Raw genomic sequence first — 27,535 nt, 5'->3', positions numbered from 1 at the left:
AAACATCTTGTGTACTATGGAGCTTCAGCCAAGAGTTTGAATTCTTCATTAGTATGTAGAAAGGAAAGGCCATCAGCTTTGGAGGCAGGGTGTCAAAGCAGGCTGAACTATTCTTATTTTTTAATTGCTTTAAAAAAGTTTCCATTACCTTGTGAATAGCAGAAACCTATGCATATATATTCAGTAGCAAGTCCCACTGAAATCTCTCAAGTAACTCTTTAATTCTAAACACACTTAGCTGAGAGGATGAGGAATATTTGTGGACAGATATACATAGGACCACTCTATTACATTTCAGTGGAAATTACTCTCAGGTACCGTACGTTTGGCTGCAGCCTTAATGCCAGCTACACACACACACACACACACACACACACACACAACTAGCCTGCTTTAAAATTAAATCTGAGTTTAATGCAAATAAATATGTTAAATATTTACAGTAATAATCTCAGGAAATTCAGTTGATAACTTTCTGTGAAACACATTGAATTAAAGGTCAACTAAGCAGGACAGGAGCGCAACAGAACTTTCTGATGTGGGATTCTCAGCAACTGGCATTCCGAGGCATATTGTCTCGACACTGGAGCTAGTACTCAGCCAATGACTAATAGCCATTGATAGCCTTTTCGTGGATTTGTCTAATCCCCTTTTAAAGCCAACTGAGTAGATGGCCAACTCATCTGGCATTTATTCCTATACCATGGAGGAAAACTGATTTGCCCAGTAACCGCCAGCCCTTGCTTCTGGAAAGTTATCAATTGCAAAGGCAGTTTGCCAAGTGACAGGGAGAGTTGTGTTGTTTGGGGAAAAGAAACTTAAAACTCCTCTGTGCTCTCTGAACTAGTTTTACTCAGGAGCCTAGCCTTAGCCTTCAAGCAAATAATCTGGCTTAGTCTGCTCTCATGTGGACAGGAAAAGCCAAACTAAAATCTGTGAATTTCACAACAGATCCCCTTGTATCTAAATGGTAGATATTGTATATATTCTGTAGTACATGTAGCCTCACAGTTTAGGGTTTTGGATTATGCTCCTAGGTAGTATGAATCATTTTAATCCATGCATTGGTTGGCAAACTAATGTGCAGGGGGGAAAAACAAACAAGAATGAGGCTGGAGCACAAACACACACAAGTAGTCCCAACTGGGTAATTGAGCTCTTCCTGTTTATTGTTAGTATCAGTGGCGTGTGAGACTGGCTGGCCTTTGGGATACAGGAGAAACCAAAACTGCTGACAAGTTTCATTGCCATCAGAGGCATGGGAATTTCACGTTGCCCGACAATTTGGTCCAAAAAGGACATCATAAAGCAATAAGGAAGTTGAGTATGGCATGTTCAGTTCTCGCCTAATCTTGGCACATACTTATTAGTATTATTCCTTTAAGGTTAGCATAGTGTTGAAGGTAAAAAAAAAAGGAGACAGCCTGCCTGCAAGCTCATAACTTTGAGGTATGAACACTCACTGTTTCCACAGTCTCCTCCCTCCAACTTCTTTGACTGATCAATCTCACTGAGTTGGGGGTGTGGCTGGAACTGAAAACGAAATTCATTCATGAAGGAGAGGATCTATTCAAAAAAGACTCCTCCTCTCCTCAGAGAGCATGGCCACATCAAGTGGGTAGAGGAAAAACTCCAAGCTTGTCATTTGATCATGGCTATGGTGGCGCTGTGGGTTAAACCACAGAGTCTAGGGCTTCCTGATCAGAAGGTTGGCGGTTCGAATCCCTGCAACGGGGTGAGCTCCTGTTGCTCAGTCCCAGCTCCTGCCCACCTAGCAGTTTGAAAGCACATCAAAGTGCAAGTAGATAAATAGGTACCACTCTGGCGGGAAGGTAAATGGCGTTTCCTTGTGCTGCTCTGGTTCGCCAGAAGCAGCTTTGTCATGCTGGCCACATGACCTGGAAGCTGTCTGCGGACAAACGCCGGCTCCCTCGGCCTATAGAGAGAGATGAGCGCCGCAACCCCAGAGTCGGACACGACTTGACCTGATAGTCAGGGGCACCTTTACCTATGCCTCTTCCTAGGTTCAAATCAAGCACACATCTTTATTCTGTATCTTCTTTGTAGCAATTAATAAGTGTACTGGAGAAAGAGAGAGATGTTGTTTTCTACATATATTGTTTTCCTTCTCCCATGGCCTGTTTCATTTTAATCACTGAGCTTATTTTTCTCCTCCTCCTGCAGATAATTGCTTTTGCCTCGCTTTTTTTCATTCTGGCGTCTATAACAACCTTTTGCCTGGAGACGCACGAAGCCTTCATCATAGATGTTAACGTGACTGAAACACTGGTGACGGGCAACACAACTGAGACCTTTGTGATGCGAAAGCTGGAGACGGAACCCATCCTCACCTATGTTGAGGGAGTCTGTGTCCTGTGGTTCACTCTGGAGTTCCTAGTGCGCATCGTTTGCTGCCCAGATAAATTGGTCTTCATCAAGAACCTTCTTAACATCATAGACTTTGTAGCCATCTTGCCCTTCTATTTGGAGGTGGGACTCAGCGGCCTCTCATCCAAAGCTGCACGGGATGTGCTGGGCTTCCTGAGGGTAGTACGCTTTGTCCGGATCCTGCGGATCTTCAAGTTGACACGCCATTTTGTGGGGCTTCGGGTACTGGGCCATACACTTCGGGCCAGTACCAATGAGTTCCTCCTACTTATCATCTTCCTGGCTCTGGGGGTTTTGATCTTTGCCACCATGATTTACTACGCTGAAAGGATTGGAGCCAAGCCATCTGATCCGAGTGGAAGTGAGCACACCCACTTTAAGAATATTCCCATTGGATTCTGGTGGGCAGTGGTGACCATGACCACATTGGGCTATGGCGACATGTACCCCAAAACCTGGTCAGGTATGCTGGTGGGGGCTCTTTGTGCACTGGCGGGGGTGCTTACCATTGCCATGCCCGTCCCAGTTATTGTCAACAATTTTGGAATGTATTATTCATTGGCGATGGCCAAGCAGAAGCTGCCAAAGAAGAAGAAGAAGCACATACCTCGCCCAGCGCCACTTGATTCACCAACGTACTGCAAGTCAGAAGGCAACTCACCCCGCAACAGCATTCAGAGTTATAACAGCCCTCCGGCAGCTGCACCAGCAGGGGTGATGGAGAGAAAAAGATCAGGTGAGGTACAAGATCTCGGGCTGAACCAAAGCCAGAGAGAGAGAGAAATTGGTGGTAGGAGACTAGAAGCAGCTAAACACCTTGCGGAGACTAAACAGGTAGATTCTCCATCATGTATGTTCCTCCACTAGGCCACTCATACAATGATGCTGAATTCATAGTTAAAACAGAGGTTGGCTTTGAACAATTCTCTCAGCACGTCCCTCTATTAAATGTTCCCCTTTGTGTTTATGGATCAGGGTAACTGGATATGTTTAGCCAAAGCTTCTGACTTGGTCAACATGTCAGCATGGTCTCATTCTATCTGCTAGATCTTGAGCCAAATTCTCTACTTTGATGTAAATGAGAAGTAGCTTTATTCAATGAATGACTTTGTTCTCAATATCTAATGGCTCCATGTAGCGTCAAAATTAGCTAGTGTTTGCTGGTGGGGGGCAGAGATGCCTTATGATCAATGATTTGATCAATGATCAAAGACATTATGATATGTTTTCACCAATTGCCTGCTTGCACTATTTATTTAATAATTTTATTTATTTATTTATTAAATTTTTATACTGCCCTTCATCTAAGGATCAGAGGGCAGTTTACTATATAAAAAACCAACAACAATTACCATACCTTTAGAAGGCATCTTAAGGCAGCCCTGTTTGTTGTGGTTTGGTCGTTTAGTCGTGTCCGACTCTTCGTAACCCCATGGACCAGAGCACGCCAGGCACTCCTGTCTTGCACTGCCTCCCGCAGTTTGGTCAAACTCACGTTGGTAGCTTCGAGAACACTGTCCAACCATCTCGTCCTCTGTCGTCCCCTTCTCCTTGTGCTCTCCATCTTACACAACATCAGGGTCTTTTCCTGATTAGGCTTTTAATGTTTGATGGATTTCTGTATTTTAATGTTTTGTTGGAAGCTGCCCAGAGTGGGCGGACAACAACACCCCACAGTTTAAAAGGCCATAGATTATTTAATTACCCGAAGACCTGAGAGAAGAGGAATGTTTTTGCCTGACACCTAAAGATAGGCAATAAAGGCACCAGGTAAGTCTCCCTGGGGAGAGCATTCCACAAACATGGAGCCACCGCAGAAAAGGCCCATTCTCAATTGGTTGGGACACACGAAGAAGGGCTAATTTTCCAAGTGCCAAATCACCAACAGAGATCCCTGAACTGCTGAAGAGAGTGAATCCTCAGCATAACTGCTCTCATATCTCAGTGTCCCAAGCCAGTCTGTATCATGTGAAACACAAGGGGAAAGTACCTTACATGGATCACTGCAAGGGGCAATGTTGGCATGCCTCTCTCAGGGGAGTCCTGCAAGCTTCTCCTTTGGACATTACACCAAGGGTGTTCTCTTTTTTTTGAATCTGTGGGGACCCTCATCTGGATCATGCCCTGGTGGCAGGGGCAGAAGGGAGAGCTAAGCTGTTCCCTTTATGCTGTTTTCCAGTGGAAAATCACCCCCTCCCAGCTGCTATTTGCCCCCCAAAGCTGCTATTTGCTGCTGTTAATAGTGCAGCAAGATTCCACAGGGAAACAGTGGGGGGAGGGGGGAGGCATAACAATCCCCTGTTCATGGTACTTCCCACGACTGCTTTGAACCATGGGATTCAAAGAGGTTAAGCAGTTTGCGCAGTTTGACCATATAAAAGCAAAAGAAGATGCACGGTCTCCTTGCCCATCAACTTTCAATATTGTGAACCATTTGACCTTTTCTGCAGCAAGAAGTATTGATAAAGGGTGCTTTTCAGCACCCCAGAGTCAGCCAAGAAGCCCTTGATATGTGTCATGTGTGTGGAAAGCCTGTGAACATGACAGGCAGGTGTTTTGTTTCTGATTGTTGCAGTGCTTTCCCCTTTCAGCAGCTGGCACTTGTTGTTAAGTGAGGCATAGTTGCAGCCCAGGGCTGTGGCTCCCTAAGGGATTCCTCTTGCAGGCTCCTGTCTAGCAGTCGGAAGTGCTCTGGGACCTCTGTGATGATCCTAAGTGTACAGCACCACTTAAAGGGGATGAGAGAGAGAGAGAGAGAGAGAGCACTCTATTGTCCTTTGCAGAACACAGGCAAGAATTTGCATGCAAGAGCCTTTCCCGTAAATGAGTCCTAAAGAAACTGAGCTGGACATGTGCATGTCCACAGGCATGAATGGAACTCAGATGAGCATTGATAACAGTAGAACTGGAGCATCATATGCTTGCTGAGGATCTGCCTTGAATGGATTCTCTCTAGATTTAGATAATAACAAAGGACTTTCAGACACAGGTCTCGGTGGGGGGGGGGGGAGTCCTTGGCTCATCCTCCACATCACTGCTAGCAGGAAGCCAGACTTTCAAATTGTTCTTAAGATTTTCCCATCTTGTTAGTGGCTGGATAATGCTTTTAGGCTGGCCTGTCAAAGAGGCTCAATGGCAGGCTGATTGTAGCCATTCTCAAGGGCCAATCCTGCCACCCAGATGAAGGAAGCTGGCCGGATATGCAAGCTCTGTTATTGGTGGAAAATTGGACCAGGTATGACACAACTAGCATAACTGGCACTAACTGGCCTTCTTTAGGAATCCAAGAACGTCAGAGCATGGTGGCTGAGCAGCTCACTTAGTTTCTTCAGACTGTGGCATTGGTATGAGGTAATGAGTAGCACACTTGTCTATGAACTGGAACAGGACTGTAGGGAAGGAATGTCATCAGAGGCTTCTTATACGAGGCTTTTCAAGTACCTGATACAGAAAGCTGTTTGCAGGGGACTCCAGTTTCTGTAGAAACCATAGAGCCATTGCCATAGCAGTAACATTTGCTATATTGGCAGGCAGTTTCTGCAAGCTCTCTCTCTTTCTACAGACTTATGGGGAGGAGTTCCATCAGTGCAAGCATTTCTCTTTGCCTAATGGAACCATCTGCCCTCTCCTCTCCTTGTGCCCTATTCCGGGGGTTCTAAACCCACAAACCAATTGGGGATGTGGGGCATGTGAGGGCAGAGCAGAGTGGTGGGGGAGATGCCCCATTGTGCTACTGGAAGCCATTGCATTCTAGAGTCAAATTTTCCATATGCATTACATTTTCTATAGCAATACAGTACTTGATACAGTATTGAGGAGCATTTGGTATGGTATGTTTTGCAATGGTGAAAGAGCTGAATGCAGACCCCCCACCACCACCACCCAAATCTGGAAGACAAGAATTTGATCCTAGATTGTATTGGAAGCATCCCAGGATCATGTCCAGACCATCAGATGGTATAAACCTGAAGGGAGATGGTGGGAGAAAACTGCCTTGTCTCCCACAGCACTGAGGGATTTCAAGTACATGACGGAGTTGCAACTTGGTAGGTCTAACCCAGGCATCCTCAAACTCGGCCCTCCAGATGTTTTGGGACTACAACTCCCATCATCCCTAGCTAACAGGACCAGTGGGCAGGGATGATGGGAATTGTAGTCCCAAAACATCTGGAGGGCCAACTTTGGGGATGCCTGGTCTAACCTGTGCTGCCCATGTAGTCTCCACACTATGGCTGCTGCTTAAGCATCAAGAGAGCACCCCCCTTCCCCACTCCCCTCCATACTGTGCAGCTGCCATGCCTGCCTCATCTTCTCCCAGGACCTTTGCCGTTGTGCATCTTCTCAGAGGTCAGCCACTGTGAGAACAGGATGCTGAACTAGATGGACCACTGGCCTGATGTAGCAGTCTCACCTTATGTTCTTAGGTCTACCTGCTTGCACAACAAAAACCTGCTTTTGTAATGGGACTTCGGCTTCTCTCCTTCCCCTCCAACCCCTTGCACATATCCCCAAATCTGCACCAGAGCCCCCCACCTTGGTGGGAACCTGGGAGAGAAGTGCAAGGGAGAAAAGGAAGGAGAAGCCCTGCTGCAAGCATGGATGCGCTGATTATGCTATGTTGGCTTTCTCGGTAGCACATGCCTAACATTGTCCAGCAAAGTGAAGATTTACTTCAGATTCACTGCCTCTCTTTTTCTCTACAGAACTCCTCAGCTTGCAAGGCAGGCAGTGAAAGAAGAGCTGAGGGACAAAAGCCTCCCCGCCACAACACTTCTGTTATTTATTTATTGCATTTATATCCTGCATTTTTCTCCAAGGAGCTTGAGGTGGTGTACATAGTTCTCCCTCAGTTAAATCCCACTCGACACTCTAACCACTAGGCCGGCCAGCCCATTGCATCACACACTGTGGGGAGCGAACTCTCACTGAGCCTGCCAGAAGGTTTTCCAGAACCTTCTGTGTTGTTTGCTTCTTTCCCTAGTTGCCAAGCAGGTACAGATCCAGTCTCCTCCCCCCCGAAACACTTACCTCTTTGCCTATTCTTTCCCCTTTCCAAGATACCAAGCAGAACGGCGATGCCAACGTGGTGCTGTCGGACGAGGAGCAGCCTCTTTCGCCACCTCACGAGGAGAACCAGCCGATGAGGCGCTCCAGTACCAGGGACAAAAACAAGAAAGCAGCTACCTGCTTTCTTCTGAGTGCTGGAGATTTCTCTTCCACTGCTGATGGTGGCATCCGGAAAGGTATGAAGGAGACCTAGAGGCAAACGCTGGAGGATGGAGGGGAGGTTGTGGACGAAAGGAACAAGGCACATTCATGAGGCAGGTGTCCCAGCTGGGCTGCTTTGCAGTCCTTCTCACAGCTGAAAAGGGAAGGAAACGCTGCTTTTTAAAGCCCACAACCCTTCATGCTCTTTTCCTGCCTGTGATAGAGTTGCCAGGTTGGGACCTAGAGGACGTTTATTTAAGTCTCCCAGTGAAGCAGTAAACAAAGGTCACATCCACCGCCTATATTTAACCACTTTAGCAGTCACGGCTTCCCTCCAAAAGCACCCTGGGAACTGTAATTTGTCAAGTGTGCTGGGAATTGTAGCTTTGCGAGGGTTCTCCTCTCAGCACCCTTCATGAACTGCAGTTCCCAGGATGCCTTGGGGGAAAGGCACATCTGTTAAAGTATCCTAAGAGTGCTTCAGAAAATGGCATGGATGTGACCAGGGCAGCCGTGACATCTCCCTCCCTCTACCTTCTTGGTCCTGCCAACAACCCTCCTCTGACACCTGCTGTGGCAAGCAAGACTCCAGGTATGGTTGGGAAGCAGATGGAGCGCAAGATCAGGGAGGTAATGCATGAGAGAAGCTGTAGCTGCCTTGCCCCTCACGTCAACAAGAGATTTCAAGGCATATGAACACTCGGGCTGCGGGTCCATTTGCACACAAGAAGCAATACTCTCCTCTTACATTCAGGTAGCTCATCAGAACTGACTATCTTTAACCAAAGCCACACCTGGTCTGTGCTTCTGTTCCATCTCCAACTATTTAGGCTATGTAACTCATGTCCTTGGAGCAGATTTGCCAAGATGTTCAGATTGGGTTTCATAACCTCCCACCCCACCTCCTACTTTCTTTCAATTTTCATCAAACTTTGAGAGTGGCTGTATTTGATTTTACTCTTCTTCATTCCTTCACCCATCCGCCCCACCATATGTCCACACCAAAGCCCCTTAGAGATGGTCCTTCACAGTTTCTTTCCTCATGGTTTGTTGCCCCTTGTTCTTCCTTGATGTCGCTTTAACTACTCTTTGTGCTTGCCTCTGTGTGCTTCCTCCTCTTTGACCGTAGGCTGTTATTTTGGTTAATAGCTATTTTACATGCTGAAGAGGCCCAAATAACGCCTATGTACTCTTACATTTGCACTGGAGTGTGAAAAAATATCAGGTTGCATGCAGCCTCCATCTCTGAGGGAATATAGAAACCGTTGGGGCTGTATAATGTCATGAAAAACAAACAAATAAAATGAGGTGTCTACGTGTAGGGCAGAGTATGTGGATGCATAGGCAGAAATGTGCATTGTTTTAAAGCAAAGAAAGAAGAGAAACAGTGAAAATGGAGGAGAAATGAGACAATAGGGTGAGGACATTGAGAGAGATACATACACACAAATATAGGCAATTGTTCTGGAAAGTGAGTAGCTGCTTAGCTGTGGTATCAAATTTCACATGGGGGGGGGGGCAATCCTTAGAATTGTTACATTAATCAGAACATTTCCACACCCACCATGTGTCTCCATTTTCCAGGGACAGTCCAGGATTTACAGAAGCCACCCCCATTTCTGATTTGATCCCAGAATATCTTGCTTCTCCTTAGAACGTCCCTATTTTCATAGGGTAAATGTTGGAGGGTATGGAGTTATCTAACCCCCAAGCCACCTGAATGGCAGTTTCTTGCATCTGTCCCTTACATCTTTCCATTTAGATTTGCCTTTTCAGAGAGACTCAGGTTACATGCATTTATCTGATTCCCTTCCACTTTATCTATTAAGCCCATCTACCTGTTTAGTTAACTTCCTTCAGCCTCTGCTCTATTTATGCCTGCCAGCCTTTATTCCAAATGGCTTTTTAATATCCCTTCTCAGCAATAAAAGCATATTTTCCCTCTGATTTACAACTCTTGTCCTTGTTAATATCCTATGAGTTCAGAGCAGTTGAGCTCTGATTTACACTAGCAAGCATAGGAGGAGAGCAGTGGGTAGATTTTTAAAAAGAGAAGCAGTTCACAGTAACAGGGTAAGTTTATTGATTCCAATAACACCAGCAGTCAGCAGCTATTGGCAGTACTTTTAAGACAGACACAGTTGAGAAAACATAATCAAATAAGGCTGAGTCATTAGTATGAGCAGTTCTGCTGGCTCTCTGCCTCTTTGTTGAGAACTGAAAAGCAAGCCTTAGCTCAGGAACAGGGAGCCTGTGGCCCTGTTCTTGTTGCTAGACTGCAGCTCCCATCTTCCCTGATCATTGGCCAAGTCCAACGACCACTGCCCCCCCAAGTTTCCCCTCCCTTCCCCAGCTGCTTAGATTTGAAGCCTTGTCAACATGCAGCAGCAGTCACACCCTGGGGAATGGCTTCGACCAGCCGGCTAAGCCAGGAGTGGGTAGCCAATGGGTCTCAAACCCTTGGTAAGTTAGGGACGTCCTCTGCATGCAAAGAAAGGCTCCAGCAGGTAAGACCAATAGTGGGTCCAATGGTCAGGGAGGCTGTATTTACATGTGATGTAGAGGCAAGTTGGGACTTGTCCACCTTGGAAGGTTGTTCATCTAGGAGAAGGAAAACTCTGACCCTAAACCTCCACTGCCTTGCAGATCATCTTTAGGAGAAGAAAAGGCTAAGGAGCAAAGCCTTCACAAATCTGGAGTGGGATCACCAGATACTGTTTCAGTATCTGCTCATCCCTGTCTCCCAATCTGCAGGTCAGCCTTTCCTGTTCCTGTCTGACCTATGACGTTGACAGGGACCAGCATGGGGTGTGTAGCCTTCAGAGGTAGCATCCCACAGTGAACACTTGGGCTTATCCCAACAGGAAAGGATAGGTGTCTGTCTCAGAAAACATCTAGCTGCGTGCTCCAGTGCTCAACTGGAGACACGAGAAGCTGGCATTGGTGTCATCTACCTGCAAAGAAGTAGCAGGGGAGCTTCCGTGCTTTCATAGCATGGTGAGGTGAGCATCAACAAGGTTGCAATGATACTTTCATTTGGGACTGGTATCCAGATGAGGACTAAGAAGGGTATTTTGAGCAGGCTATTTAGATCATGACACGTTTCTATTGCTAGCTTATAACAGTCTAGTTGCCCCTACTCATCATCTGGAAAGGCCCTAACTATGGGATTTGTGGATTTTATATATTAACTATATTTAAAATGCAGATGAGCAAACCACATGTGAGATATGTGGACAAGGGAATGTGTTTGTTTGCGTAATTTGATGCACAATGTAAATCACACCATTGTTTCTGTGAGTGTAGTGCAGACATCCCCAAACTGCAGCCCTCCAGATGTTTTGGCCTACAACTCCCATGAGCCCTAGCTAACAGGACCAGTGGTTGGGGAAGATGGGAATTGTAGTCCAAAACATCTGGAGGGTCGAAGTTTGAGGATGCCTGGTGTAGTGGGTCTCTGTTCCAAGAAAGGATCATTTAAAAGCATACTGAGGGTCTTGGATTCAGTCCATGATGGGCCTCCTGTGCTTGTAAATAGCTCTGCAGAACTAGGAATTATATTGGGTGCTGCTTCTCACAACAGCAGAAGGCTGCTATTGATTTTGGCAGTCCTCAGCTGAGCTCGATGGTGTATGTCTAAGTGCACATACATGGATGTGGAAGTGAGTAATTGATCATGAGGCAATGCAACTCATTTCATGTCTGTTTCTCCAGCATTAATGTATGCCCATAAATCTGTGTGCTTCTGTGTGATGAGTGCCTGCACGCTGAACCTATGAAGTATTGTGATACCAAAGAATGATCTCAGCTCCCTTCCTGGTGGCACAGATCTCTTTGTGAAATGCCTTCATGCAGTTCCCTGGCAACAAACAAAACCCATTTTTAACCGCTTAGGGTGACTTCAACCAGCGTCTGTGTGCATTGCTGGGAAAGCTGCCTGTCTAGTTAAGCTGCACTCATAGCAATTAGCAGAGCAAACAAAACAACAACAAAAAAAAACACCTTCTCACAACCATCTATTGCTTGGCAAATTTTCTTATACTTGTTCCAGAAGTAGCTCTGGATCATGTGCTTTTTTCATATCAGTTGTTTATGTCTGGACAGGGGTTTCACTTGCTCCTTCTTGACACAGATATCAAGAGAGAAAATGCAAATAAGTGCAATCTGGTACAGTTCAATTGTATTCCAACACCATACTTGAGGTTACTGCTGTTTCGGTTCTGGCATTTCCAGGTTGGTTGTGCATTAAAGTCGTGGAATCATAGAATCGAAAGGACCACGAGGGTCATCAAGTCCAACCCCCTGCAATGCAGGAATCTCAGCTAAAGCATCCATGTCAGAAGGCCATCCAGCCTCTGCTTAAAAACATACAAGGAAGGAGAGCCCACCACCTCTTGTGGGAGTGTGTTCCACTGTGGAACAGCTCTTACTATCAGAAAGTTCTTCTTGATGTTTAGTTGGAATCTCCTGTCTTGTAACTTGAATCCATGGGTCCTTCAACCATTCCTCATAAGGCTTGGTTTCCAGACCCATTATCATCTTGGTTGCCCTCCTCTGCACACGTTCCAGCTTGTCAATATCCTTCTTAAAGGGTGGTGCCCAGAACTGGACACAATATTCCAGGTGTGGTTTATTACTTCCTTTGACCGGGACACTAGACTTCTATTGATGCATCCTAGAATAGCATTAATTTTTTTTTCTTTTTTTTTTGCTGCTGCATCATATTGTTGACTCGTGTTAAGTTTGTGGTCTTCCAAGAACCCTGGATCCCTTTCACATGTACTACTGGCAATGTGTCCCTCATCTTATATTTGTGCAGCTGGTTCTTCCTGCCTAAGTGCAGAACCTGACATTTGTCCCTATTGAAATTCATTTTGTTAGTTTTGTTAGTTTGATGGCATCCATTTCAAAACTAGGTCACACCATGGAAACAGCACAATTGCAAGCACAGTCTGAAGCAGGACTGGGAAACCTGTGGCCCTCCAGATGATGGTGAACTACAGTTCCCATCATCCCTGATTGTTGGCCACACTGGCTGAGGCTGATGGGAGTTGGAGTCCACAGCATCTGGAGGACTACAAATCCCCCACCCCTGGCTCCAAAGGCTTGTGGAGATGTAACAATGACAGCAGCTGGTGTATGCCAGCATAAGGTATACAATTTGAAGTGAGCCTTTTTTTTTTAAGGATAGCTGTCTTTTCAAAACACCTGCTCCATTTGCTTCCCACGCTAACAGTTTAGCTTATGAAAGCTGAACTTACGCCATGGAGAGCTATTGTTTGGACACAGCTTTAGGCACAAAAAATGAGCTGCCAACCTTTTATTCTGATTATTACTTCCCATCTATGCTGTGGAGAATGGAAATGCCTAAGAGGCTGGGCTCTGTCATGCTACATCCCCTCCTTCTACACCCACCCTCTTCCCCCACTGGTGTCTTTGCCCATCCTCCTTTCTTGCCTACTCTCAAACAAACACACAAATATTGTACTGCTGATACTTATTACCATTGCAAGCTACAGTATAGATACAAACAAACAACCAGCAGGACACCTAAGGCTGCCCCAGGGCAGGCAGGTGAGAAGGTGGCCTCTGCTTTTGCTGCCTTGCAATGGTAGTCAAACCTGCTGCCCTCGTGTTGCCTCATAGCTATCTCATACAATCCTAGAGCTGGAAGAGAGCCTGAGGATCATCTAGTCCAAGCTCTTGCAATGCAGGAATATGCAGCAGTCAGGGATTGAACCTGCAACCTTGGCATTGTCAGCAACATGCTCTAACCAACTCAGTTATCCTGTTATCTTGTCACCTCAGTTAGCATGGACATGTTTGCCGCAGCTTATGGGAGCTTTAGTCCAAAGCATTTGGAGGGGACCACGTTGGTGGAGACTGATCAAGGATTTCTAGATGGCCTGAGCTGGAAGATTCCTCAGCTTCTGCTTTCTAGCTGCACATATCCCTTTAACATCAAAGGGATGTGATGTTCTCGGATGTGGCTGAGCTTCCTGTTTCTGAAACTTGAGGAAGGTGAAAGATAAAATGCAGAGACTCCCACCAGCTTGTAATTCCTGTGCTTTGGTAGCTCTGAACGAACTCTGCATTACGCCAGTGAATAATCCGCTGCTTACATCCGGCAGGTTTGTCAGGCACTTGTTCCATAGGGGCATACTTGGCACTTGTGCAATTTTTAAAAAATTAAGTGTATTCATTTACCTATTAAGCTTGCCATTCTCAACACTTAGTGAGTCATGCAGTAAATATGCTTAATACCGCACACTCTGTTCATTGGAGAGAAATAAAATAGGATCCAGCTGATCAGAGAAATGATATATGCTGCCTGTCATCACTGTGGTGTATCTGAGAAGAATATCATTATTTGTAATTGGCTCAGCTGCACAGCACCCCAATGGGGAATAAGGCCAATTTTGCACGTCAGAAGTCACGCAGGCATGCATTTGAGGGATTGGGTGCGCTACAGGTGATCAAATCCAAAGGAGGGTGTGGCATTTGGAACATTAACAGTTACGCAGAAGAGGGAATTTTAGCAGACACAACTATTCTCAGCCCTGCAGGTCAAGTTGCACTTGCTGAAATGCTATTAAGGTACACTCAGGGCTTTCTCACCCATTGGGCCAAAACGGTCCATCACAGGTGTGCACAAGAGTCCAATCTGATCAGATGTGGGAGCTGAAATAGCACCCTTGATTAATTTAATTTTAAAATAATTGTAGGAGGTGTAAAATAAAAAAATTCCTTCAGTAGCACCTTAAAGACCAACTAAGTTTATATTTTGGTATGAGCTTTCGTGTGCATGCACACTTCTTCAGATACACATGTGCATGCACACATGTGCATGCACACAAAAGCTCATACCAAAATATAAACTTAGTTGGTCTTTAAGGTGCTACTGAAGGAATTTTTTTATTTTGCTTCGACTCAGACCAACACGGCTACCTACCTGTAGGAGGTGTAGTTTGCCCAATCATATTTAAATAATCAACTGTCAGCTTTGTTAATTCCTTCTGTTTTGTTATGACACCATCATTTGGGATATTTTCAATAGATTTTTTTTGAAGCACCACTGAGTTGAATCAGCAAATGTTTTTTTTTAATCCTTGCTGGAATTCTTTTTTATTGGTTTCTGCATTTCCATCTTTTGTTCATCCAAAAGGAATGGCTTAACATTGAGGGCTGCATAAAACCCAAATAATCTATATACAGGAGCCTTATTCTGCTTCACATCTCACCACCCTCATTGCTCTTGTACACTGCAGGTCTCCTCTGTGACCAGCGGGGGTGGTACAGACTTCCAGCTCTTGGTATGTAGATGCTTCTGTAGATGCCCACTTGAGGCAAGGCATTTAGATCATGCTGCTTGCACTTTCATCTGGGTGCAGTAGCACAGAACTGATGCCCAAATGAGCAATGCTGTGGACAACCTGTGCACTGTTAGGTTTGGTAGCTGGTTAGCCAGAACTTTTCAGCATTTGGACATAACTCAGAAACATGGGAAGAAAAGGGCACTGCTCAGCATAGCTGCCAAGTTATCCCTTTTTTAAAGGGATTTTCCCTTATGCTGAATAAGCTTCCTCGCGAGAAAAGGGAAAACTTGGCAGCTATGCTGCTCAGTGAAAATCATAGCTGTCAAGTCCTAGTTAGAAAAGTACGGGATCAGCAGCGCCGGCACCGGAAGTCGCTTCTACGCATGTCCGGACATGCATAGAAACGAATTCCAGTGCCGGCGCTGCCCGATTTCCGGTGCCCAGACATGAGCAGAGCAGCACTGGAAGAAATCCGGGGGAATTACAGGATATTACAGGACAGCAGGAAACTGCTTTAAAAACGGGGGTTTCCCGGGGAAAACAGGAGACTTGGCAGCTATGGTGAAAATCCCCTTGACCTTGAAACTGAAACAAAAATCAGTGTAACTTGAAGCTCCTGTCCAGTACCCAGGGTTTTTAAATGCTGAACACGCATAAATAAACTCCTATGCACTTTTACACACCCTCATTTCTATTAGCTGCCTTCCTACCTGCCATACCTGTTAGTTGAAAAATAGCTTTTGAGCAAGTTGAGGAGCTGGGAGATATCTAACTTTCAGTGGTATTCAACTAAGGTGTTTCCATCAGTACAAAGATTTTCCCTTGTGTAATGGAACTTCTTTCCTATTCCCCTGCCCCCTCCATAGATCTGCTCCGGAGGGTTTGGGGAACCTCAAAACAGATTTAAGAGACCCATGGAGGGGAAAGTTCTGTTGCACAAGCAGAAATCCTTGTGCTGATGGAAGTCTTTCTTAGTGCTACTTTGGACAAAGTCCTTAGTTTCATTATGTCTTGTTTTTATATGGGACAGTCTATTAACATAGCAAAAATGAAAATTCCCTGCTCCTTCAGAAACTTACATTTCAACAGTTAGGGAGGACAACAAAGGAAGCAGCCAGTTGTGTTTTGTTAGAGCACCTCTGCACAACTCACAATTCCCACCCCAAAGTCCACCACAGACCTCCAGCTTTATATTGTGGCCTGTTGGGTGCATAAAACACCTCTGCTTTTGCAGTCCCAGGCAGGCAATGAAAGCAGGGAGGAAGAGGGAACCTAGGAAGTTTTATCAAGGCCCTGGTAGGCCAGCATACACAGTGGTGGTTTTGTGGTCTGACATTTTGTGGAGCTGGGCTGCTGCATATATTCCTTAATAGGTTTTTGCCAACTTGTAGAAAATTGCTGCTTAGTGTCATTTAACTGCAGGCTTCTAGCTCCCCATAGATGAGTTGCAATTATCTGTTAATATAGCAGTCAAGGGTAAAATAAGGTGTGTGTGTGTGCCCTGAGGACTAGGGGTTTAGCACAGTCACAAGCAGCTTATTCGTTACTGATGAGACAGCTGTGGCCTTTGTCAGGCAGGAAGTCCAATTAAATTACCCCAATGAGCCTTCTCCTTCACCATTCCACTTCTGTGCTTGTATGAGGTGCTTGCAGGAAACCTGGAAAGGACACTGGGATTGAAACGGATGTGGAAAATATTTTGATAGTTGTTTTCACAGGGTCTTTGGCACTGAACGAAAGAGTGGGAGCAACCAAGTGGGTTGAGGAGCCATAATTGGGCGATACATAGCCAGATGGCTTCTGTTACTGGCTTTCTGGTGTTAGATAGCCGGGGGTCTGAATCTGATTTCTGTTTGAACCAAGGACAAGCCTGTTGCTATTTGACATGGAAAATCCTCTGTGGACCAAGCATATTCCTAATCAGCAAGGATAATATTATTTCAGGCAGCGCTTATTAGAACTGACATGCAGCTCTGCTATGCAATTTTTAGACTTGGCATTATGCAACTTGGTATATAAAGCATGACTAATAGCCCTGCTGCTGTGAGAACAAAAACCAGAATTAGGGAGTGAGATACCAAGAGGCTTATTGGAAGCCTCCTCGCTGTTGATAAATCAATAGGTCTTGCTCCCCACCCTGCCCTGCTCTCCTTCTCAAGCACATAACATGTGGGGCCTGTCTGTAATATCCACACAATGGAAGTGCAAAATGTTCCTTAGATTGAGCTTCCCCAAAGAGACACAGTGAGAGGAAATTTCAAGTTAAGAAGAAACTTCCATGGAATAAAATGGAAGGCCAGAGGCACAGAGTCAAAGCCACAAAAGAGGGATTACACAACCTCCATTCCCTCCTCATTATCTTCCGGTGAAGGCTGCAATTTTAAGTTTATTTATCTGAAATGTTTTCCCCTGACACCAACACACTTAGGATCCAAAGGTGAAGAAAGACTCAAGTGATCAAGATGGAGTCTCAAGGGGTTGCCAGACTGTAACCCAGAGAACGAGCAATTACCATTAAATGTACAGATCAAGTGAAAGATAGTGGTTGATCTTACATTCCCCCCCTGTCACCTTTCATTCTCCCCCCACCCCACTTACAGCACCAACCAGGGCTACATGGATACCCCATAGGAGGCTGTGGAGTAGGGAGGGCCAACAAAAGCCAGCAGCATCTGCAGCTACCTCACCTTCTATTTGATAGATCAATTGAAAGATAAAGGTTTACTTCTCAGCTATCTGGCTACCATAGTCTTTGCTTGAGCACTCAGGGGCATAGCAAGGGGGGAGCAGAGGGAGCAGCCTGCTCCCAGCTCCATATTTTGGGGGGCAGCGCAAGCAGCGGTGCCAGCACCCCGTTACTTAGCGCACATGCATGCTACGTAGCGACGCCCTGCCTCCGGGTGCCCGAGCGACTTCCTACGCCAGTGAGAGCACTTCACCGCTGTCTTGCTAGTCCAAAAGCTCTAAATTGATCTTCAGGTTCACCTACTTTTATTGAGACCTACCAGGAAGAGGAGCAAGAGAGATGTTTGTTAGGCATGCTATGCTAAATCTGCTAATTTCAAACTTTGTGCAGGCTGCTGAACCCAAAAGGTATTTCCTTCCCTGCTAATTTAGATGGATTAGATCTCATCCCTTGGGAAAGGCCATGCTCACCCGTGCAACTGCTGATCTCCTGACCCATCCCTGGGAACAGGATGCAGCTGCCTGCAACCAATCAGCTACAAATGTGTCAAGTGACTGAGGTTTGAATGCAGAGCAGTCCCAGAGGGGCTGACCTGGGAAAGCATCTTAAGCCCATAAAACAAGAAAGACGTGCTAGTTGGGGAGGTTAATACACTTCTATACCAAGAAGGAAGTGCCTGTACTTTGTGATGGTGTTATTCTTACACTACATAGAAAACTCTCCCAGATCAGTACAAAGCAGGAAGTGGGCTCAGATTTGGTGCATACGCATTCAGGGAAAACCTTGTGCGTAAGTGGTCTAACCGAATGACAGTGACCGTCTCCGGTTGGCTATAAAAGGAGACCAGACAAATTAATGGAGGATGAGGCTATTAGTCAAATGGTTGTATACTACCAACAGGATCAGAGGCCAGTTGCTGGGGATCATGAGCAGGAGAGTCTTGTTTGTGGGCTTCTCATAAGCACCTGGTCATCCACTGTGGAAAGAGGATGATAGACTAGGTAGGCCTTTGATCTGATCTAGCCAGACTCTTCTTATGCTGTCTGCCCTCCCAATTACTATAACTATTCTTCTTTTGAAGTTACATTACTTGTGCCATTGCAACTGCCATTGCATGCAAGGGGATAATGTTGGAATTCTCCTTACCTGCACTTTGATTGGGTCTGCTTGCTTTGCTTTTGCAAATCACATTTCAGTTCACATTTAAAGGCAAGCCTACCTGATTTTGCACTTTACAAACAACATGCAAACCAAAGCGCAGTCATCCTTTGAAATGTGCACTTCTCTGAATTTTGCAATGCAGTTCTCTGGCAAAGGAATACCGTATGTACAAAAATGCATATTGTTGCATGCTACCCCAATCTCTGAGCAATGCATGATTCCAGGGGTTCCAGGAGCTTAAACGGGGTTTGTTTCCTTCAAATTGTTTGGGTGAGGGTTTTATTACATTTTTAATAAACAGACTGGAGAGGGGGATACCTACAATATTGTGTGTGGAAATTGCACAAGTGTCTCTTTTGCTACCGTACATGTACATTTGCTTGAAATTTGCATCTTGCAACAGCTTCCAAGCATGTGGCTAAAACTACACGCGTGCATTTTTCACACATGAAAACCTGTAGCCCTCCAGTTGTTACTGGATCACAACTTCCAGCATCCCTCACCATTGCCCACTCTGGCTGGGGCTGTTGGGAGTTGGAGTCCAATACCATCTGGAGGGTCACAGTTTCCCCATCTCTAGTTCACACTTTCCTCACTCTACCCTTTTGGGAAAACGTTGGTTGTGAAGCAGCCCTAGTATTTTGGAGTCTCGATATGTCAAATACTGAGTCTTTGTATCAGTGCTGTCATGGCTACTAAGACCTATGAATCCAGATAGCCAGCTGAGGTACCAAAAGAGCCTCTCTGTCCTGCAGAGTGAGAAGAGGTTCCTCTTCATTTTTATAAGCAACAGGAGAATTGCGTGGGAAGTCTCTTTCCTGGTAGAGGCCCCAATAAGCTTACAGCAAGTCCACACATCCATCACTTGATGGCTGCACACCACATGGTGCATTTTATGTGTGAAACAGCTATTGCAAATGAAACACCGTGGCAGAGACATCAGATCACAAACACCAGAACTTTTGATCCACAGAGTTCACACAGCCAGATGCAAATGAGAGTGTTTAGTCTTCAAGAGATGTGACATAAATGATGCATGGCTCAGTTAGTTAGAGGGTGCTAATAACACCAAGGTTGCAGGTTCGATCCCCATATGGAACAGCTGCATATTCCTGCCTTGCAGGGGGTTGGACTGGATGGTCTTCAGGGTTCCAACTCTACAGTTCTGTGATTCTTTGTGTGAATCTACCCATAGCTACTTCTGACTATGGCCAGATTAAAAGCCCACAAAAGCTTGAAGCAGAAGATACTTCATTAATGTTCATGTTCACACCCACAATTGCCACTTTCACCCTGGTTTTGCTTAATGCCTTCCAAAAGAAGTATGACAGGCAAAATTCAACAGAAGAAGCATTACCCAGCAAAAAGCTGCAATAATGGGGAGAGCAGCACTTGCTGGATAGCTCTTATAAAGCTGTTAATGGCACACACTTACATCCGTAAAAAGGGTTATGAGCACACTGAAAGCTATTCTTCTCATAATTGACTGTGCTGTGATATCAGTAACAGAAGGATAACCATTAGTGGATTCCAAGCAAAGACCGGCCTGGCAATTAAGGCTGTGGATGAAAAATCCAGATATTGGCATTTAATTATTGACTGAATGCCATAAAAGCTTGGGCAAGCCACTCCATTTCTCTACACCTAAGTATCTGGCTTGTAAATTGAGGGGAATCCAGGCAATAATTTTTCTTCTCATCCAAATAGGTTCTCTGCAAGAGGCATATTCTATCTATTACTGTCTGGTTCGCAGTCATTCAGAAAAGAGAGGGTAGGAGCTGTTCATTCTAAGCGTTTTCACTTTCAATTCTCGTACCTGAAACATGATGAGAAATAGTTGCCTCAAACGGGCCCTTTTACTAAAGATATGCAAAATATTTCTATTTTGTTTGTTTATAGCATTGTCAAATATCAGAATTGTTTCAACATTTACTCTAAATATAAAATAAACTATGAGAATGTTTTCAAAATTCCTACCAAAACACCACTCTGAAAGAACATGACAATTCTGTTCTATTGATGTCCCTTTGCTTTATACTGTATATCCAGCTCTACTACTTGCCCAGGTCCTGCTAATATCTAATATAAGCTGCTTCAAAACAATTAAAAATAAAATAAATTCTCTCTCCCTCCCTCCCTCCCTTCCTCCCTCCCTCCCTTCCTTCCTTCCTTCCTTCCTTCCTTCCTTCCTTCCTTCCTTCCTTCCTTCCTTCCTTCCTTCCTTCCTTCCTTCCTTCCTTCCTTCCTAGAACTCCTGAATCAATGGTATAGAAACTAGACCAACAGTGATTATTGATTGATATGGGCATTATAACTGACAAGTGTCTTTCCAATTTACTTCCCAAGCAGCCTCTGCTGCAATTTACAGGAGCTCTTAAGCCTCAGTTTCATTTCATTCAACTGGTTTTGTGTGTGTGTGTGTGTGTGTGATATATATATATATATATATATATTCTGTTCATACATGACCTTTCTGTATAGTTAACAAGGGGGAAAGATTTGAAATATTGTATAATGAAATAGATGGGTAGAGCTGAAATATTCTGCTACTCAAAGTAAGGGCAATCTGACCCCTCAGTTGGGATAATTGGGATACCTGCCTAGGATATAATCTTAGGCTGTTTGTCCTGCATATTTTTAGTGGGCTCACTCCCAGGGGCAAATGACAGCCTAACCAGAGTGTAGAGTGCAGTGCTCAAGCCACAGAGGAATCAGGTAGAGAAATTACATGCGTCCTCAGCAAAAGGCAGTGTGTTATAAGAGCATTTATTGATGTTACTTTTTAAATACCTAATATCTACAGCAGAGAGGACGCAGGTGGTACTGTGGGTTAAACCACAGAGCCTAGGGCTTGCCGATCAGAAGGTCGGCGGTTCGAATCCCCGCGGTGGAGTGAGCTCCCGTTGCTTGGTCCCTGCTCCTGCCCACCTAGCAGTTCGAAAGCACATCAAAGTGCAAGTAGATAAATAGGTACCACTCCGGCGGGAAGGTAAACAGCGTTTCCTTGCGCTGCTCTGGTTTGCCAGAAGCAGGTTAGTCATGCTGCCCACATCACCCGGAAGCTGTACGCCGGCTCCCTTGGCCAATAATGCAAGATGAGCACCGCAACCCCAGAGTCGTCCACGACTGGACCTGATGGTCAGGGGTCCCTTTACCTTTACCTATCTACAGCAGAGTTATCAAGCTCCCCCAGCCCCATGCACACCTTTTAGGCATCAAAGGGTATGTGCTTTCGGCACAGTACCTAGGCTGAATCAACACTCTCCTGAAGTTCCATCAAGAATAAGGCTTAAGTAAATAGCCACTCCATGCAGAGCTAGTGACTTGTACAGAAATATACATGCTCCAAAATCCTTACATGAGGTCTGAAGCATGGAGTCTGTCCTGGCTTTAGACAGATGCTACTATGAAAAGAATTTTTATTCATTGGAAGGTCCTACTTCTTGTCTAAGAAATGATAATATGGTGTTAGTAGGCATTTGTCTGGGGTCAGGGGCATATAGGTAGGGTAACAATGCTTTAACCCTCTCTGTGGTTGCTTCGGCATGGTGCTGTCATTCTCCACTGAGCTTTTGTCTTCTCCCTCTGACTCAGCCAAGCTACCATATGTGCTGTCTGGGCAGTTTCTCCAGCCTTTAGAAGGCCGAATGACTCACCACCGCTCTTCCCTTTGAAGCACCTCTGGATTCTCCAGCGCACAGCTATGATTTTCTCCCTTACTATGCTTATATATATATATATATATAAGCCATTCATGTCTAGGAATCAATGGGAGGAAAAAAAGTATCTAACAGTGTTTTCAGTGCCAGGTCTCTTAAATCAAAAGAGCTGAAAAGATGCCTTCCTGTCTAACCAGCTCCGAGGAAAGCTTTTGTCATGGGACACAGAGACAAGCATAAACGAAGCATTGATTGGAAAACTATTTTCCCCCTTTTCTTTTCCCCTTTTTGGAATCTTTTACTGGGACGGAATCTGAAAATGCTTGTTTTTGCAGGACTGTTGAATCCTCAGTGACTGTCCCTAGAAGCTGGGATTGGCTCGAGCAATTATCCTGTTAGAAATGTAAACTGGGAGAATGTAAGCCGGGAGGACCTTCCTATTTGCTGTAATCCTGCTTGCTATGTATTCAATGTGTGAAAACATGTCAGAGGCATCCCAGGGATTCTCCACACTGCCAGTGTCATCATGGGCTCTCGTCCTGTACCAGCACCTGAACTCTCTTCCATCAGCAGCAACATCCTCTAATTTTTTTTATTGTGTTAACTGACTTGTTGGCTGGCATAGCTACTGAGCTCCACTGTAGTAACTTAAATGGTTCCTGGACCTTGTCATAGATGGACGTTGCTAATCTTAGATAACTTTCTTGCAGGCTCCTGCAGATGCTTCAGTATGTAAGTGCCAAGCATTGTCTGCAGCGCTTGTTTTTTTAGACTCTGCCGTATGTGCGCCAGACTTCTTCAATGGAAATGTTCCCTTTCTAAAAATGATATTCGTGGAATTGTTTGGGAACTGGAACCCACAAGACGTTGAGAGGAGAAGTCCTGACAGAGTAGCTTTGTGGACTATTATAACAGGAAAAAGGCAGGACCATTAAACTGGAGAGGTGGCTATGTTGCTTCCCCCCAGTGCTACTACTGCATCCCAGACAGTATTTAGTACTATTATCTCCTGTGCTGTACACATGCCTCTTCCTGTCAAACTGTACCTAAAATCTTAATAAAGAGATGTGGGAGCTGAATTCTAACTTTTGGGTATTCCTGCTGTTGCCTTATTCTTGGTTACTGGGAAGGTTCAAGCTACCTAGCCATTAGAGTGAAGTTCTACTGAGCTGCTGTGCCAGTGAAATGGACTGTAATTATCTAGCCAAGAAGACTCTGGTGCCCACGGCATGGTCTTCTTCTGCATCCTGCAGCAAAAGCGAAGGCACACGCCAACTCCCTTTTGCACAGCTCACTTCACGTGTTAACCCGACTTCATAGCCTCGCTTAATTGAAAGGGCTTGCGCAAGGATGTCACTGCATGCTATCTGTTTATCAGCAGCAGTGGAATTGGCTAAGTCACCTGGCAGCCTCCCTATGAAGCCTGAGAAGCTCCAGGCAGGGTGGCGGCGATGGGGCTGAGGTTGTTGTGATTCAGCCAAGAGGCAAAGCAAAGACACGCCCCTTTTCTATTTCATCCCCCAGCAATTACGTGTTTCAGCATCAAACGAGAACTCTAGCAGTTCATCCTTCCCAATACTATTATGCTAGATTGTTTGCATCGCTGGGGAATCCTCATACACAGCAACCTGGATCCAGCTCCCACAGATTGCAATGCATGAGAGCTTGCTCTGTTTGTGTTAAATGCAGGGTGTCTCAGCCGGGCGGCTTAACTCTCACAAAGCCTGAGGCTGTTCAAGGAAATGGGACTGGAACTGAGGAACGTTGCTTTAAACCCAAACCCCACTCAGCCCTGCTGCTTTCCATGAGCTGAGGTGAAATTGTAGCTTCAGTAGCATATTCCACAGGAGAGCACTATTTTCTTGCCTGCACCTTTAATCTTACAGACACACACATGGGGGCATTCTGCCCCCCGCCCCCCACTTTTTCTCCAGCTGCAAAAGTTCTAAGGCTACAATTGCTGCTTCTCAGCATCAGTTGCACCCTTGATGATCCAGATCAAGAGGACCCTGTGAGGAAGTGTCGGGAGGACCAAGGTGAGGACCCGAGCAAAGTGCGAGTAGGTGCTGTAGTTCTAGGAATGCAGCTGGTAGCCAGAGAGATTGCCAGATCCACAAGTTCCAGAGTGTGCTGCTGTTTTTCACCTCGAGTGCCAGACCTTGACTGAGAGAAATGTCATTCCAGCTTTCCTGCAACAGCCTCCTTCTCATCCTCTGCTGCAGGCAGGAAGGCAACAAGCTGCAGACAAGAGCCAGAACTGAGCTGTCCCTCAACCTTTGATCTGAGGTCCATCTTTGGCAACAACAGTAGCAGACTGGGTTCGGCCCTTATTGTATCTCCCTGCCCTAGAGACCAAGGACCTTGGAGAGCTGCCAAGGTTCTCTGGCTGCTGGCACCAGCCCTGCTCCTCCGAAGCCAAGGCCCTCAATTAAACTGGAAAGAAAAACAGCATCAAATCCTGAGCAATCCAAGCTTTGTGGCTGATGGCCAAGCGTCAATTACAGATAAAAACTCTCTGACGCACAGAGAGAAACTGTATAGTGCCCGCTGAGATGGGGAAAAGCCATTTGTAAATCCGGATGGCCTGAAAGCTGCACTGCTGGGTCCATAATGACATTGAAGGCATTGCTGGGGTGCTAATGATATTATACAGCAGGGCTTGTTTCCAAAATTGCTGCTGATCAATATAAGCAGATGCAACTTTCGATGCCGGAGAAAAATATGGGAGCTGCTCTGTACGTGGTACCAGCTTCCTCGGTGACCAAGGCACTGGTTTAAGTGCAGGTAAGTTGGAGGGCTTGTCCACATTTGAGCATTATTATTTAGCAATTTATGCACTTGTCACCCATGCAAATTAGACCAATGTGGTCCATTCCCACATGTATTTGGATGAATATTGAAGAGCAACTTCACTCTTTCCTGTTCCTACCAGTAAGCATTCCCCTTTGTGCTTGTATCCGCCTTCTGATTTGTTGATTCCATTATGCCAATTAAGTACTGACAGGCCATGCATGTGCACCTTGTTTTGTTTTTCTAGTCTACCCAAGACATGTGCAAAAGTGCACAGGAAATTGTAGATTTGCTTGTGGAGTTTTCTAGTTTCATGCAAATCTGAGGAATCCAAAGAATCACATACACAAGCTTGTGATGTGCCCCTACTAGAATGCTAGAAAAGAAATGAAAGCAGCTGTAAATTCTCAGCACACAATTTTTCAGACTGCCCAATATATGATTCTGGCATAGAAGTTTTTTATTTCGTTTGCTTGTGCAATGTTCTGGTTTTGTGCAAATCTGATGGATCAAAAGAGAAAAAAAGAAACCCCACTGGAAATCATTCCAAGCACAGCCAGAAAAGTAATGGAAGCAATGAGGAAGTAGCAGACATGGAAAGGGGAGTAGCATAAAGTGAAAATTAAGCCACACACCCCAAAAGAATGAAACAAATAGTCTGCAACCCTGAGTGAAGTGGCTGGAAGCTTGAGTCTCCACAACTTGTCACATTACCTCTATCAGGTAAACCCAAATTTACAAGGGAAGAATTATGTTGTTGGAGGGTAATGTTATGTGGACTATACAAATTAAATGGGAATGCTAACACACAGTCAACTCCAGTGTGGACAAGTCATAAGAGCTACTTAAGTACAGAATGCTCCTTAAATGAATCTGTCATGAAACTCACACTCCAGCATTCAAATCCAACTTGACACCAGTGAAAGAAAAGGAACATTAGAAAGGTGGAGGAATCGAACCATTAACCCAGGTTAGTGACTGAAAGGATACAGTTAAAAATGCAACTCTGTGCATGCTTACTTATGTATATGCTTCCATTAGGCAGAATGAGGCATCTGCCTCGAGATGCTGATTTTGGATGTCAAGGGGTTACTTAATTTATTATGATTGTATGTTTTTTTTTATTGCCATGGGGTGGTGAAAGGGCTTGGGGGACTTTGTGCTTCATGTGCCAAAATAACTTTATTTTGGGTACCATGTATGACCCCTGTAAGACAGTCACCGTTTGCTGCTGTTCCTCAAACAATACGGAACTGTATAAGCAGCACTTTTGCACCAAAACTCCACAGACTAAGCTCTTGTCTTAGTGTTTCAGGTTCCCTGTACCTCTCCCTCCTATATGCCACCTGCTCCCTGAACTTTCCTGCGGCTTCCTCCTTCCTCTTCTTACTCACCCCACCCTCAAATTTCTGTTTTACCTTTCACCTACACAAACCTTCTTTAAGTTGTCAATTGTAATTGCTCATGCAAAGACTAGAAGTCCCTGGATTCGACTAGAACATGAACATTCAGATATCTGTTGTGACCCAAAACACATAGCTCTGCAGGGGCTATGTTCCACCAGCTCCCTACATGACATTTTACTAATGCTCAACAGATACCACTGCAAAGGAAACACGTTTTTTGCAATTTCATCACCAAAGGGTAAGATATCGGGAAACACTTTCAACTCTCTGAAAAGATCTCATAGCCCAGCAAGATTGTATGTGCATTAATGACATCTCCATATGAACTTAGGAGCTGTCATTTGAATCTTCTCCAAATCTCTCTGCCTGCCAAATTTGATTGGCAGTGGAAGGAAACTCTTTTTACTTCCTTTATACATTTACACTTACTGCCTTCTACCAGCACTTAGGAATGCTTCTGTCAAACACAGTGAAGGCTTGTGCTGAGTGGAATTCAAATGGTTTGCCTTAAATTTCTCCTTACATAAAGGTGCCGAAGGTGCTAGCAGGGTGGGGTGTTAACAAAAAGCTAGGTTGCAACATGAACCATGGGACTCGGCAAACACATATATCTGGGGTAGTAATATTGTGTGTGTGTGTGTGTGTGTGTGTGTGTGTGTGTGTGTGTGTGTGGTTAGATTTGGGATGGGCCTAAGCATTTGTTTGGAGGACCTCTGTTGAAAATATTTTTATAGGGTGTGTGCTCATTACAAGATGAAACATGGTGAGGATACTAAAAGGTTCTAATATACCATGCTTAATGGTTCACTTGTGGTGGCCACACTGAGACAAAGAATTCCAGAGAATGCCCCATTCACTGCACACTGTCTCTATATACTCAAATAAATATTTCAGCTTGGTTTATTTGCAGGTCTTACTTCC

General features: G+C 45.1%; 1 protein-coding gene across 4 annotated transcripts in view; it reads left to right on the top strand.

Annotated features, from left to right (window-relative positions):
* Positions 1–27,535, top strand: part of KCNC4 (potassium voltage-gated channel subfamily C member 4) — a 51,665-nt gene that overhangs the window by 8,833 nt on the left and 15,297 nt on the right. The window contains exons 2-4 of one of the 4 annotated variants that reach the window (XM_035123153.3): positions 2,185–3,124; positions 7,446–7,631; positions 22,754–23,503. In XM_035123153.3, coding sequence (XP_034979044.3) covers positions 2,185–3,124; positions 7,446–7,631; positions 22,754–22,773 — 1,146 coding nt within the window. In that variant the 3' untranslated portion in view covers positions 22,774–23,503. Of the gene's footprint in view, positions 1–2,184; positions 3,125–7,445; positions 7,632–22,353; positions 23,504–27,535 lie in introns of those variants that run through there. The other 3 variants (XM_088674129.1, XM_035123154.3, XM_088674128.1) reach the window with 3 other exon arrangements.

This window comes from Zootoca vivipara, chromosome 7, assembly GCF_965207765.1.
Source record: "Zootoca vivipara chromosome 7, rZooViv2.hap1.1, whole genome shotgun sequence".
Taxonomy (NCBI): Eukaryota; Metazoa; Chordata; class Lepidosauria; order Squamata; family Lacertidae; genus Zootoca; species Zootoca vivipara.
Note: the sequence above shows the minus strand (reverse complement) of the source record. Positions and strands in the feature narration are given on the sequence as shown.